Raw genomic sequence first — 13,823 nt, 5'->3', positions numbered from 1 at the left:
GAGCAAGCCTCTGGGCTGATCTCATCGTTAATGGATGACCCTTCGGGGAATGACAGATGGTTAATCAATCTAAATTGACCTGGATCCTTTTTTGATACCACCCCTAGTGGAGAGACCACTAGCCCCGAATGCAATAGGGGAGGCAAATGGCCTTCTATTCTGCCCAGTGCTTTCTCTTTTTCCAACTTCTTGGAGACTACCTCGGGGTGTTGGAGGGCCGATTTTAGATTCTTTGCCCCGCCTCGCGGCGGGGTGCCCTCGAAGGGGATAACAAACCCCTCCTCAAATCCTTTCACTAATGTCTTGGTGTCAGCTTTGTTGTGGTACATGTTTGCAAGCCTGCGTAGTTGTGCTGTGTTGATGGGGGACCTGGCTAGTCTGTATTGATGGAACTCTCCTGGACTACCCCTCTCCTCGGTCGCTCCCTCACTGCTTCTTCCCTTTCTCTTTTTTGTCTCTTCCTTGGTCGCTTTTTCGCTTGCACCCCACTGTTGGGTGTCCGCCCCGCAACTGAAGCAAACGTGCAGGAACTTGCACGACGATCCCCATGAACATTCGTTAGCTTCATATTTCCAGCATATGGCAGGCCCTCCCCGCGGTGGGGAGGTCTTCCATGTGTTGTGCGCTCTGCCTTTCTGGAAAGTCCTACTCTTTCCCTTGTGATTGGGGGGGGGGGGCGAAAGGGCTGTTCTCTCCTCCCTGCCCAGTGCCTGGTTTCCTTAGCAATCATCATCTTGTGGATGAACCCAGACACATCTTCCTCGTTCCATTCAATCTCTGGATGGGTCTGCATCTTTAAACGGAAGCCCTTATCATACTCCAGCCAAGTGTCCCCGGGGAACTGTCTCTGCGCATTGTGTATGTTGGCCTCATAGAGCCAAAGGTCTGCAGCGCAGCGCAGGAATTTCTCCACAATTATGCAGGCCATGATCCTAAAGGTGTTTAACCAATTGTCAAAGCTCCTCTCTTTCCTTTCCCTCCGCCTTTCTCTCCTATCTTCCTCGTTCTTATCGCAAGCCGTCAGGCCTAGCCCATCAAGTTGGATCTCTAACAAAGTAAAAATGTCTATAAACTCCTTCTTCCAAATTCTCTCCTTGACTGAACGGTATCAAACTGGCTAGACCCGTGGCTCTAGTTGTTAAGGATGCGGGGCCGGGGGAGGGCTGCGCATAGGGGTCTTGCGCCGGGAGGGCAGGTGGCAGGCCTCCGACTGGGCCGCCCTCAGCCTGTTACTGGTGACCCTAAGCCGCCTTGCCCTGTTGGAGCGCTCTGACCCCTCAGCTGCGCTTGCCGCACCCACTCAGGATCTATCAAGTGCCACGGAAGGCCTGAACATTCCTCGTACTCTGGGTCGCTGGCGCCCCCTTCTCCTTGCACGTTCTGCCCCTGCAGGATGAGGGGCGTCATGGCTTTCATACATTCTTGCACGATCGTGCCAATATGCTCACCGCTCGTTGCTGCCGTCTCTATTTCTCGTCCTGGCCCTTCCGTCCTCAGCTTGCCTGCCGGCGTGGGCGCTTTCTTTCCTGGCCGCGTCTTCTTCGCAGCCGCTGCCGTCTCCTTCAGCTTCACTTGGATTCTTCTCTGCCGCTTCTGCGCTGGCTCCTCGGCTACTGCTGGCGGTCGTTTGCTTGGACCTCCTCCGGCGCCCTTGCCCAGGTGCGCCTGCAGCCATTCTGTTCCATGCACCTCGGAGGCCGCTCGGATCTGTTTCAACAGCTCCCCCAGCTCCCTCTTACTGGCCATGTTGCTGGGTGCTACGTCTTGTTTGGAAGTGCTCGGCCGCTCGGTGGAATCACTCTTGGATAGCCTTTGGCCTCTTCCCGCTCGTTGTCGTCCCGGACTCGGGCCAAAGCATGGCCCGGCTCGGTCTTCTGCCTGGTATCGCCGTTGATGGTCTGGTTGCTCGGCAGCGCTTCGCCTCCACCTCGTCTCCCTGGACAAGATCCTTTCGCCGTGCTGCCGCTGTCCCCGGGTCCAAGATGCCAACTGGACCGGGGTGCGGTGTTCTTATGCCCCCCGACTTAGCATCTCTGGCTAGCCGGCCTTCTTCCCCATTGGGGGGTTTACCCCTCGCCCCAGCCCCATTGACCGCTAGGCGAGGCGCCTACCTGGCAAGGCTAGCGGGGGGCCGCAAGGATGTGCGACACGGACTTTTCCGCTTCTGGGGGCGCCGCCCCGAACCGGCTTTCCTTCCAGGGGCCTGGCGTGGGTTAAGGTGCCGGCCCTCACGTCCCACTCCATACCCCAACCAGAGCGGACAGTGGTGATGGATTCATCCCTTCTGGATCAGAGTGGCCATCTGGAAGAGTTAGAGATCAAAGGCCCCTTGGTCTCCAGCGGAGCCCCAGCTCCATATCAACTGCCTAGATTTGAGGGACATATACCTGATGTTGAAGGTCTTCCTTTCGCCCATCAAAGGGAGGCTGGTGCAGGTGCTTATGGACAACAATAAAAACATGTGATATTGCAAGAAGGAGGGCAGTGTGGGGTCCTCGAGCAAGTGCAGAGAGCACTATGCCACTGGAAATGGATGGACCATGGAGGTATCTTCCTGGTAGTAAACCTCTTGGCAGTACCTTTGAACTCATTCATCACCTCGTGGATCACAAGTGGTAGTTACACCCTGAGGAGACTGAAGTTCTCTTCCACAAATAGTGAGAACCTTATCTCAGTCCATTCACCAACACAGAGAACAGGCAACGTCAGCAGTTCTGCTCGTTTGCGTCTCTCGCTGGGAGACTCGTTCCCCCAGAGTGGAACTTGGGACTCCTGTATGCTTTTCCACCAATAATTCTCCTGCTCCTGCCCTCTAGCTGATGATTGGACCACTACCAGAAAGAGCATTATCGAAGGTAACTTTTTCATCTTCTCCTGCACTCGATAACTCCTACAGCTATGTGCTCAACTGATCTCACCTCACACTCAACTCCTGCAGCCACACATCTCCTTGGCCGCCTTTTGTAGTCAGTGACTGCAACACACAGCTGATCTTATCCTGCACTTAGACTCCTACAGCCACAAGCTCAACTTGGTGACTCCTAACGCAGGCTTCACTGATCTCACGTGCTGAATGACTCTTACGTGCTGAATGACTCTTACACCCACATGCTCAACTCATTTCATCCTGCTTATGGTTCACTGATCTCCTTCAGTACCCCATGACTCCTCCAGCAACAAGCTCCACTGATTTTGTCCCACGCTCAGTGGCGCCAACTGCTACGTCCTCAAGTCATCTCATGCAGCTCTCAGTTCTACAGACACACGATCAACTGATCTCCTTCTACACTGAATAGCTCCTACACCAACATGCTCAACACACAGGCACATGGCACTGGTCTCCTTCAACTCACTCAGATGAAGTACAGCCCCACGCAGACCAATGCTTGTCAGTGCTGGGCTCCAAGCTTTGCAACCTTCTCACTCAAGTGATGGACTATACATAACCCACAGATGCTTCGCTCTACGGGAACGTCAACTCTCTGATCTGCCCGTTCCGATGGACAGCCCCTTGGAGTAGTGGACCCTCCGGTATGGAAGCTAATCCCTTAAATAAACGACCCCCTCTTGTAGACATACTTTGTAGTGCCAGGCCAGAAGCTTCGAAAGGTTTTTCTAACTGAAATGAAAGACTGCCCTTTACTGACCGATTATTTGTTGTGCTGAGCCACATCATCTAGAACGGACTCCGCTGAAAGCGCTCCTCACGGCCCCCAAACTTTGCTAGGAGCTCAGATGACAGACTACCCCTTGCATACAGATGCTTTGAAGGGCTGGCCCAGTCTCCAGGCATTACCTTGCTCCTATGAAGAACCGGCGCTCTCCACCTGATTTTAGGAAGGCCGTCAAGACCTTCTATAAGCCAAAGGCCTGATTGACTGGTTTCCACTGTCCAATGAAAGGACACTGTTTGTGCTTTGGTTTTAGGTCTTGTTGACAGACAGCTTTTAGCGATCTGTTTTGTATTCTACCAATGCTTAGAGTGACCTTTCTTACCACTGATTGACAGTTATTGGCTTGGGTCTTATTGAACAGCTTTCCTTCCTCTTCTCGTGCATGGGGAATACCTTCTTTACCATCCTTTCAATTAGATGACTTGTATCTTTCCACTGCTTACATTTAGGGAACTACTATTGTCTTTCAGCATTCCAGCGGATCGCATGTGGCTTCTTGCTTCCTCCTCCTTCCATCCCTGCCCCCTGTTGCTAGTTCTTCCATTGTTGCCCTCGCCTTCAGTTCCTCTATGGCTCTCCCTGGCCCCAGCTCCCTGATCCTCTCGATGCTCAGTGGCATTGACTTGTCACCCTTCTTCTGTGCCCAGCGTGCTCTCCTTTTTTGGGAGTACACAGCAGATGCAATTTCCTCCCAGTCCACTTCTTCCTCTTGAATGTGTGTTCACAAGCAGTTTTTGTAATTTACCCCTCAAAGATTGGGGTCTGCCTCATTCCTGGATCAGTGAAACAAATATTGCAGGTTAACATGTAACATCATCGTGCTTCTGTATTTTTTATTTTTTTTATAATGCTTTTGCCACTGCACGTTAATAATCTAATTTGTATCTTTTTATCGATGCAGAACAGTATCGGCAAAAACATTGGTAAAGCCGAAAGGCTGAGTATCACCATTGAAAAGCGAGATATTTGGCTTTGCCAATGCTTGTTGCCTGTTGTGATTATCACACAACTGCCCTCCCTTTAGAGGTTTTGTGATGCATCTGCTTCATGTGGACAATGCAGTTTAGAGTGTGAACAATGTAAATAAATAACCAGGCTGCACCAAAGTCAGTATATCATGGAGTTTATTTATGGCAAAGCGGCAGTTCTTGGAACTGAATGGCAAACTCTAGACATGCTTTGTGTTACACGCTTGGCTCCGGCGCCCTCTGTATCCAGTGGCCGAGGCTGCTCTTCATCCCCTGTCCCAGCTGCTGAATAGACAGGCTAGGAAGCTGGACTCCTTCTGATGAACTTTTAAAACAAGGGGGAGGACACAGAGCTTCTATCACAAATGCAGAGTTCAGTGTGTCAACAACACAAACACAAAACAGAATAAAAATAACACAGAAAAGTGCTCAACACCATTCGGCTAAAATATAGGTTTGGCTTAAGTGTGACACTTCACGCAGAGGGGTGAGGGTAGCAGAACACAAGAAGAACATTTTAAAAATCTTTACTGTACACGTGGACTGGGGCTCTCGCCCACGCCATTTCCTGCTGCCTATTTACACGTTAGCGATGAGCACTTGTGACACGGCTGCATGAGTGGTTTGGTGATCATGTGCACGTGACAGTGGTTATGAATGTATGTGAGATGGTAGCTCGGAGGGCACTGCCAAGTGTGCAAGGAGTACTCATATCAGACTTCTGGTTATCCTGCTGCGTGTGCAAGGAGTATCGGTATCAGACCTCTGGTGATCCTGCTGCGTGTGCAAGGAGTATCGGTATCAGACCTCTGGTGATCCTGCTGCGTGTGCAAGGAGTATCGGTATCAGACCTCTGGTGATCCTGCTGCGTGTGCAAGGAGTATTGGTATTAGACCTCTGGTGATCCTGCTGCGTGTGCAAGGAGTATTGGTAACAGACCTCTGGTGATCCTGCTGTGTGTGCAAGGAGTATTGGTAACAGACCTCTGGTGATCCTGCTGTGTGTGCAAGGAGTATTAGTATCAGACCTCTGGTGATCCTGCTGCGTGTGCAAGGAGTATTGGTATTAGACCTCTGGTGATCCTGCTGCGTGTGCAAGGAGTATTGGTATCAGACCTCTAGTGATCCTGCTGCGTGTGCAAGGAGTATTGGATCAGACCTCTGAAGATCCCGCTGCGTGTGCAAGAAGTATTGGTATCAGACCTCTAGTGATCCTGCTGCGTGTGCAAGGAGTATTGGATCAGACCTCTGAAGATCCCGCTGCGTGTGCAAGGAGTATTGGTATCAGACCTATGGTGATCCTGCTGCGTGTGCAAGGAGTATTGGTATCAGACCTCTAGTGATCCTGCTGCGTGTGCAAGGAGTATTGGATCAGACCTCTGAAGATCCCGCTGCGTGTGCAAGGAGTATTGGTATCAGACCTATGGTGATCCTGCTGCGTGTGCAAGAAGTATTAGTATCAGACCTCTAGTGATCCTGCTGTGTGTGCAAGGAGTATTGGTATCAGACATCTGGTGATCCTGCTGTGTGTGCAAGGAGTATTGGTATCAGACCTCTGGTGATCCTTCTGCGTGTTAAAGGAGTATTGGTATCAGACCTATGGTGATCCTGCTGTGTGTGCGCAAGGAGTATTAGTATCAGACCTCTGGTGATCCTGCTGCGTGTGCAAGGAGTATTGGTATTAGACCTCTGGTGATCCTGCTGCGTGTGCAAGGAGTATTGGTATGAGACCTCTGGTGATCCTTCTGCGTGTGCAAGGAGTATTGGTATCAGACCTCTGGTGATTGTGCTGCGTGTGCAAGGAGTTTTGGTATCAGACCTCTGGTGATCCTGCTGCGTGTGCAAGGAGTATTGGTATCAGACCTCTGGTGATCCTGCTGCGTGTGCAAGGAGTATTAGTATCAGACGTCTGGTGATCCTGCTGGCAAGGAGTATTGGTATCAGACGTCTGGTGATCCTGCTGTGTGTGCAAGGAGTATTGGTATCAGACCTCTGGTGATCCTTCTGCGTGTGCAAGGAGTATTGGTATCAGACCTCTGGTGATCCTGCTGTGTGTGCAAGGAGTACTCATATCAGACTTCTGGTTATCCTGCTGCGTGTGCAAGGAGTATTGGTATCAGACCTCTGGTGATTCTGCTGCGTGTGCAAGGAGTTTTGGTATCAGACCTCTGGTGATCCTGCTGCGTGTGCAAGGAGTATTGGTATCAGACGTCTGGTGATCCTGCTGCGTGTGCAAGGAGTATTGGTATCGGACGTCTGGTGATCCTGCTGTGTGTGCAAGGAGTTTTGGTATCAGACCTCTGGTGATCCTGCTGCGTGTGCAAGGAGTATTGGTATCAGACCTCTGGTGATCCTTCTGCGTGTGCAAGGAGTATTGGTATCAGACCTCTGGTGATCCTGCTGCGTGTGCAAGGAGTATTGGTATCAGACCTCTGGTGATCCTGCTGTGTGTGCAAGGAGTATTAGTATATCAGACCTCTGGTGATCCTGCTGCGTGTGCAAGGCGTGTAATGAGCTCTGTTACGTCTCTAAAATGAGTATATATCTCTTGGGACCCTGCTTGGCGTGTAAAGAGCTCTGTTACGTCTCTAGAATGAGTATATATCTCTTAGGACCCTGCTAGGCGTTTAAAGAGCTCTGTTACGTCTCTAGAATGAGTATATATCTCTTGGGACCCTGCTTGGCGTGTAATGAGCTCTGTTACGTCTCTAGAATGAGTATATATCTCTTGGGACCCTGCTAGGCATTTAAAGAGCTCTGTTACGTCTCTAGAATGAGTATATCTCTCTTGGGACCCTGCTTGGCGTGTAAAGAGCTCTGTTACGTCTCTAGAATGAGTATATATCTCTTGGGACCCTGCTAGGCGTTTAAAGAGCTCTGTTACGTCTCTAGAATGAGTATATATCTCTTGGGACCCTGTTTGGCGTGTAAAGAGCTCTGTTAAGTCTCTAGAATGAGTATATATTTCTTGGGACCCTGCTTGGCGTGTAAAAAGCTCTGTTACGTCTCTAGAATGAGTATATATCTCTTGGGACCCTGTTTGGCGTGTAAAGAGCTCTGTTACGTCTCTAGAAGGAGTATATATCTCTTGGGACCCTGTTTGGCGTGTAAAGAGCTCTGTTACGTCTCTAGAATGAGTATATATCTCTTGGGACCCTGTTTGGCGTGTAAAGAGCTCTGTTACGTCTTTAGAATGAGTATATATCTCTTGGGACCCTGCTTGGCCAGTAAAGAGCTCTGTTACGTCTCTAGAATGAGTATATATCTCTTGGGACCCTGCTTGGCCAGTAAAGAGCTCTGTTACGTCTTTAGAATGAGTATATATCTCCTGGGACCCTGCTTGACTTGTAAAGAGCTATGTTACGTCTCTAGAATGAGGAAGGATCTTTCAATACCTTGCTGGACATGTAAAAAGCTCTGTTAAGTCTCTAGAATGAGTATATATCTCCTGGGTCCTTGCTTGGCTAGTAAAAAAGCTATGTTAAGTCTCTATAATGAGTATATATCTCTTGGGACCCTGCTTGGCCTGTAAAAAGCTCCGTTAAGTCTCTAGAATGAGTATAGATCTCTTGGGACACTGCTTGGCCTGTAAAAAGCTCTGTTAAGTCTCTAGAATGAGTATATATCTCTTGGGACCCTGTTTGGCGTGTAAAGAGCTCTGTTACGTCTTTAGAATGAGTATATATCTCTTGGGACCCTGCTTGGCCAGTAAAGAGCTCTGTTACGTCTCTAGAATGAGTATATATCTCTTGGGACCCTGCTTGGCCAGTAAAGAGCTCTGTTACGTCTCTATAATGAGTATATATCTCCTGGGACCCTGCTTGACTTGTAAAGAGCTATGTTACGTCTCTAGAATGAGGAAGGATCTTTCAATACCTTGCTGGACATGTAAAAAGCTCTGTTAAGTCTCTAGAATGAGTATATATCTCCTGGGTCCTTGCTTGGCTAGTAAAAAAGCTATGTTAAGTCTCTATAATGAGTATATATCTCTTGGGACCCTGCTTGGCCTGTAAAAAGCTCCGTTAAGTCTCTAGAATGAGTATAGATCTCTTGGGACACTGCTTGGCCTGTAAAAAGCTCTGTTAAGTCTCTAGAATGAGTATATATATCTTGGGACCCTGCTTGGAGTGTAAGAAATTCTGTTACGTTTCTAGAATGAGGAAGGATCTCGGTGCCTTGCTTGGTGTGTAAAAAGCTCTGTTAAATCTCTAGAATGTGGCAGGTAATGTTTTCTGAATAGTCTGCAGGTGGTGCAAGAGTGTATAAAGGTTGTAAACTGCGGCGCTTGTAGGGAGAGTTTGTAAACACTGCTGAGGGCTCAACATGTAAGCAGCTCTAGAAAAGAGCAAAGAATTGTGGCTTCATAAACCTTGAAATATGTGCTAAGTCTCAACAGACATTGAGGAAGGGTCTCAACAGACTGTTGAATGTGTAAGGACAGTGTAGAGAACTTGGATGATACTGATGTGGGCAAGGAGTTTAGAACAGATTGTGGGGTGTGAGCTCGAGAGAGCTCCCGTATCACTACTGGGCACTAGTGCTGGGTATGATGCAAGGCACTGCTGAGTGTAAAGCGATCTAGGTGCACTGATGTGTGTGAGGAATCAAGGTAGTCTGGGTAGAGTGCTGAGTGTGCGCAATCAAGGTATTCTAGGTAGAATGCCTAGTGTGCAGAATTGAAGTACTTTGGGTAGAGTGCTGAGTGTACAAGATCAAGGTGTCCCAGGGAGTGTCAAGTGTGCATGATCAAGGTGTCATATGTAGAGTGCCAAGTGTGAAAGATCAAGGTGTCCCATGTAGAGTACAGAGTGCAAGATCAAGGTGTCCCAGGTAGAGTGCCAAGTGTGCTTGATCAAGGTGTCCTAGGTAGAGTGCCAAGTGCAAGATCAAGGTGTCCCACAAGATGTCCCAGATAGAGTGCCGTGTATGCAAGATCAAGGTGTCCCAGGTAGAGTGCCTAGTGCAAGATCAAGGTGTTCCAGGTAGAGTGCTGAATGAGGGATCAAGGTGTCCGCAAGGTGTCCCAGGTAGAGTGCAGTGTGTGCAAGATCAAGGTGTCCCAGGTAGTGTGTCATATGCAGGATCAAGGTGTCCAAGGTAGAGAACAGAGTGTGGTTCAAGGTGTCCCAGGTAGAGTGCAGAGTTTGCAAGATCTAGGTGTCCAACAATGTGTACCAGCTAGAGTGCAGAGTGTGTAAGATCAATGTGTCCCAGGTAGAGTGCCGAATGCAGCATCAAGGTGACCCGGAAGGTGTCCCAGGTAGAGTGCCGAGTGTGCAAGATCAAGGTGTCCTAGGTAGAGTGCTGAGTGCGGGATCAAGATGTCCCGCAAGGTGTCCCAGGTAGAGTGAAGTGTGTGCAAGATCAAGGTGTCCCAGGTAGTGTGTTGTATGCAGGATCAAGGTGTCCCAGGTAGAGAACAGAGTGCGGTTCAAGGTGTCCCAGGTAGAGTGCAGAGTTTGCAAGATCAAGGTGTCCTGCAAGGTCTCCCAGGTACAGTGACAAAAAGATCAAGGTGCCCCAGGTAGAGTGTCGAGTGCGGGATCAAGGTGTCCCGCAAGGTGTCCCAGGTAGAGTGCAGAGTGTGCAAGGTCAAGGTGTCCCAGGTAAAGTACTGAATGCAGGATCAAGGTGTCCCAGGTAGTGCGCTGAGTGAAGGATCAAGGTGTCCTCCAAGAGGATCCAGATAGAGTGCAGAGTTTGCAAGATCAAGGTGTCCCGCAAGGTTTCCCAGGTACAGTGACAAGTGTGTAAGATCAAGGTATCCCAGGTAGAGTGCTGAGTGCTGGATCAAGGTGTCCCGCAAGGTCTCCCAGGTACAGTCACAAGTGTGTAAGATCAAGGTATCCCAGGTAGAGTGCTGAGTGCTGGATCAAGGTGTCCCGCAAGGTGTCCCAGGTAGAGTGTGCAAGATCAAGGTGTCCCAGGTAGAGTGCCGAATGTGTGCAAAATCAAGGTGTCCCAGGTAGAGTGCAGCATGTGCAAGATCAAAGTGTACCAGGTAGAGTGCTGAATGCGGGATCAAGGTGACCTGCAAGGTGTCCTAGGTAGAGTGCCGAGTGTGCAAGATCAAGGTGTCCCAGGTAGAGTGCAGAGTGCGGTTTCAAGTTGACCCAGGTAAAGTGCAGAGTATGCAAGATCAAGGTGTCCCAGGTAGAGTGTCGCGTGCGGGATAGAGGTGTCCCGCAAAATGTCCCAAGTAGAGTGCTGAGTGCGGGATCAAGGTGACCCGCAAGGTGTCCCAGGTAGAGTGCAGATGCAAGATCAAGATGTCCCAGGTAGAGTGCAGAGTGCATGATGAAGGTGTGCCGCAAGGTGTTCTGGGTAGAGTACAGAGTGCGGATCAAGGTGTACCGCAAGGTGCCCCAGGTAAAGTACCGAGTTTGCAAGATCAAGGTATCCCAGGTAGAGTACAGAGAGAAGGTTCAAAGTGTCCCTCAAGGTTTTCCAGGTAGAGTGCAGAGTTTGCAAGATCAAGGTGTCCTGCAAAGTGTCCCAGGTAGAGTGCCGAATGCGGAAATCAAGGTGTCCCACAAGGTGTCCCAAATGGAATGCAGAGTGTGCACGATCAAGGTGTCTCAGGTAGAGTGCTGAGCGCAGGATCAATGTGTCCCACAAGGTGTCACAGGTAGAGTCTAGAATGTGCATGATCAAGGTGTCTCAAGGTGTCATATCTAGAGTGCCGAGTTTACAAGATCAAGATATCCCGGGTAGAGTGCTGAGTGTGCGGGATCAATGTGCTCTTAGTTGAGGGCAGTGTGTGCTGGATCAAGGTATTCTGGGTAGAGTGCCAAGAGTGCAAGATCAAGGTGTCCCAGGTAGAGTGCTGAGGGATCAAGGTGTTCTAGGTAGAGTGCCAAGTCTGCAGGATCATAGTTTCCTGGGTAGAGTGCTGAATAAGCAGGATCAAGGTATTCTGGGTAGAGTGCGTAGTGTGCAGAATGAAGGTGTTCTGTCTAGAGTGCCAAGCGTGCAGGATCAAGTATCCTGAGTAGAGTGCCGAGTGAGCAGGATCAAAGTATTCTGGGTGAAGTGCAAACTGTGCAAGATCAAGGTGTTATGGGTAGAGTGCAGAGTGTGCGGGATCAAGCTATTCTGGGTAGAGCCGAATGAGCATGATCAAGGTATTCCGGGTAGAGTACCCAGTGAGCAGGATCATGATATTCTGGGTTGAGGGCCTAGTGAATAGGATAAATATATTCTGGGTAGAGTGCCGAGTGTGCAGGATCAAGGTGTTCTGGCTAGAATACAGAGTGTGCAGGATCAAGGTGTTCTGGGTAGAGTGGCAATTGAGAGGGAACAAGGTGTTCTGGGTGAACCACTGAGTGTGCAAGATCAAGATATTCTGGGTTAAGGGTTGAATGAGCAGAATCAAGGTATTTTGGGTGGAGTGCCGAGTGTGCGGGATGAAGGTGCTCTGGGTAGAGAGCCGAGTGAGCGGGGTCAAAGAGTGCTGGCTAGAGTGCAGAGTGTGAGGGATCAAAGTGTTCTGGCTAGAGTGCAGAGTGTGCGGGATCAAAGTGTTCTGGCTAGAGTGCAGAGTGTGTGGGATCAAAGATTTCTGGCTAGAGTGTCAGGTGTGCGGGATCAAAGTGTTCTGGCTAGAGTGTCAGGTGTGCGGGATCAAAGTGTTCTGGCTAGAGTGCCGAGTGTGCGGGATCAAAGTGTTCTGGGTGTGCGGGATCAAAGTGTTCTGGCTTGAGTGCAGAGTGTGTGGGATCAAAGTGTTCTGGCTAGAGTGCTGAGCATGCAGGCTCAAAGTCTTCTGAGTAGAGTGCCAGTGTGTAGCATCCAAGTGTTAGCACTATGAACGGTGACAGCTTTTCACTACATGGTTTCCTTGTAGCTTTCGCTAGTCCAAGCCAGCCATCACATACTGTTAAGAATAGTTGTGTGCACTTTCTATAAATTATTTTCATAGACACCTGCCCGTACTGGCTAGACATGTATTGCAAGGCAGGGTCTGCAGGTTCGAATGCAGGATTATATAAATGGACTAGTAAGTTCTGATGGCAGCGGAGGCCAAATAAAATAACATTTGACAACATGGAACCAAAAACTAAAATGGTATAAGTCAAATAGTGTGACAATCAACATAGACGCAGATCTCACTCTAGAACCCAAGACAGATGTTGTGGTAAAACCTCCTGTGAACATGCTCAGACTCTGGATACTCATTTCCCAGTGCGTTGCGCCTCACAGTTTTTCAGTCATGGCCACACTGTACTCCCAAAGTCTATGTTGATGGCCTTTACAGAGGGTTTCCGAAAATCATCCTCAACAATTTATAAGAGGTGCAAGCCTCAGCTTCCACACTGCCACCACATCTCAAGTCCCAAACCCTATGCGAGGCTCCCACCACATCTCAGGTCCCTGACCCTATGCAACGCTCCCACCACATCTCAGGTCCCTGACCCTATGCAAGGCTCCCACCACATCTCAGCTCCAGGAACTTATGAAAGGCTGCCACCACATCTCAGGTCACAGACCCTATGCAAGGCTCCTACCACATTTCAGCTCCAGGAACTTATGCAAGGCTCCCACCACATCTCAGGTCCCAGACGCTATGCAAGGCTCCCACCACATCTCAGGTCCCAGACCCTATGCAAGGCTCCCACCACATCTCAGGTCCCTGACCCTATGCAAGGCTCCCACCACATCTCAGGTCCCTGACCCTATGCAAGGCTCCCATCAAATCTCAGGCCCTGGATAAACTTCATGCTCTCACCACTGTACTGGCTTCAGCCATTTGCGGACCAGGCTAGCACCACATCCCAGGTCCCAGAGTCTAAGCAAGGCCCCTACCACATCTCAGGTCCTGGATCTTGTGCAAGGCCCCTATCACATCTCAGGCCCTGGATCAACCTCGTGCTTTCACCATTGCACTGGCTTCAGCCTCTCGTCTGGTTACTCCCATGCTGGCCCCCCATGACACATCAAGTTTCCTAGAACAGAAATGTCATCATCACTGCCCTGGCATGCAGTCTACTTTCCAAGGCACGTGCCTCGCTTCAACAGCACCCGAGATGGAGGTTGCGCTTTTTGTCAGAGCCAACAAACTTTGGAACTCACTCCCTTCTAATAAAGACTTTGAAAAAGCACCCTACTTTCTTCAGACCCTGAGTGATCAGTAATGTCATGAAGAACAGGAAAACAGCAGTGGCATCCACTGCAAGCCTCCG

The 13,823-nt window shown here is 49.7% G+C and overlaps 1 protein-coding gene across 11 annotated transcripts in view; it reads right to left on the bottom strand.

Annotated features, from left to right (window-relative positions):
* Nucleotides 1–4,780: 4,780 nt before the first annotated feature.
* Nucleotides 4,781–13,823, bottom strand: part of FNBP1 (formin binding protein 1) — an 887,470-nt gene continuing 878,427 nt past the window's right edge. For all 11 annotated transcript variants that reach the window (XR_015296123.1, XM_086924822.1, XM_086924824.1 and 8 more), the window contains one exon: nt 4,781–4,967. Coding sequence is in view for 10 of the 11 variants with exons in the window: in XM_086924822.1 (XP_086780948.1) it covers nt 4,909–4,967 (59 nt within the window). In the remaining variant the exon portion in view is untranslated. The remainder of the gene's footprint in view (nt 4,968–13,823) is intronic.

The sequence above is a fragment of the Lissotriton vulgaris genome, chromosome 5 (genome assembly GCF_964263255.1).
Source record: "Lissotriton vulgaris chromosome 5, aLisVul1.2, whole genome shotgun sequence".
Taxonomy (NCBI): Eukaryota; Metazoa; Chordata; class Amphibia; order Caudata; family Salamandridae; genus Lissotriton; species Lissotriton vulgaris.
Note: the sequence above shows the minus strand (reverse complement) of the source record. Positions and strands in the feature narration are given on the sequence as shown.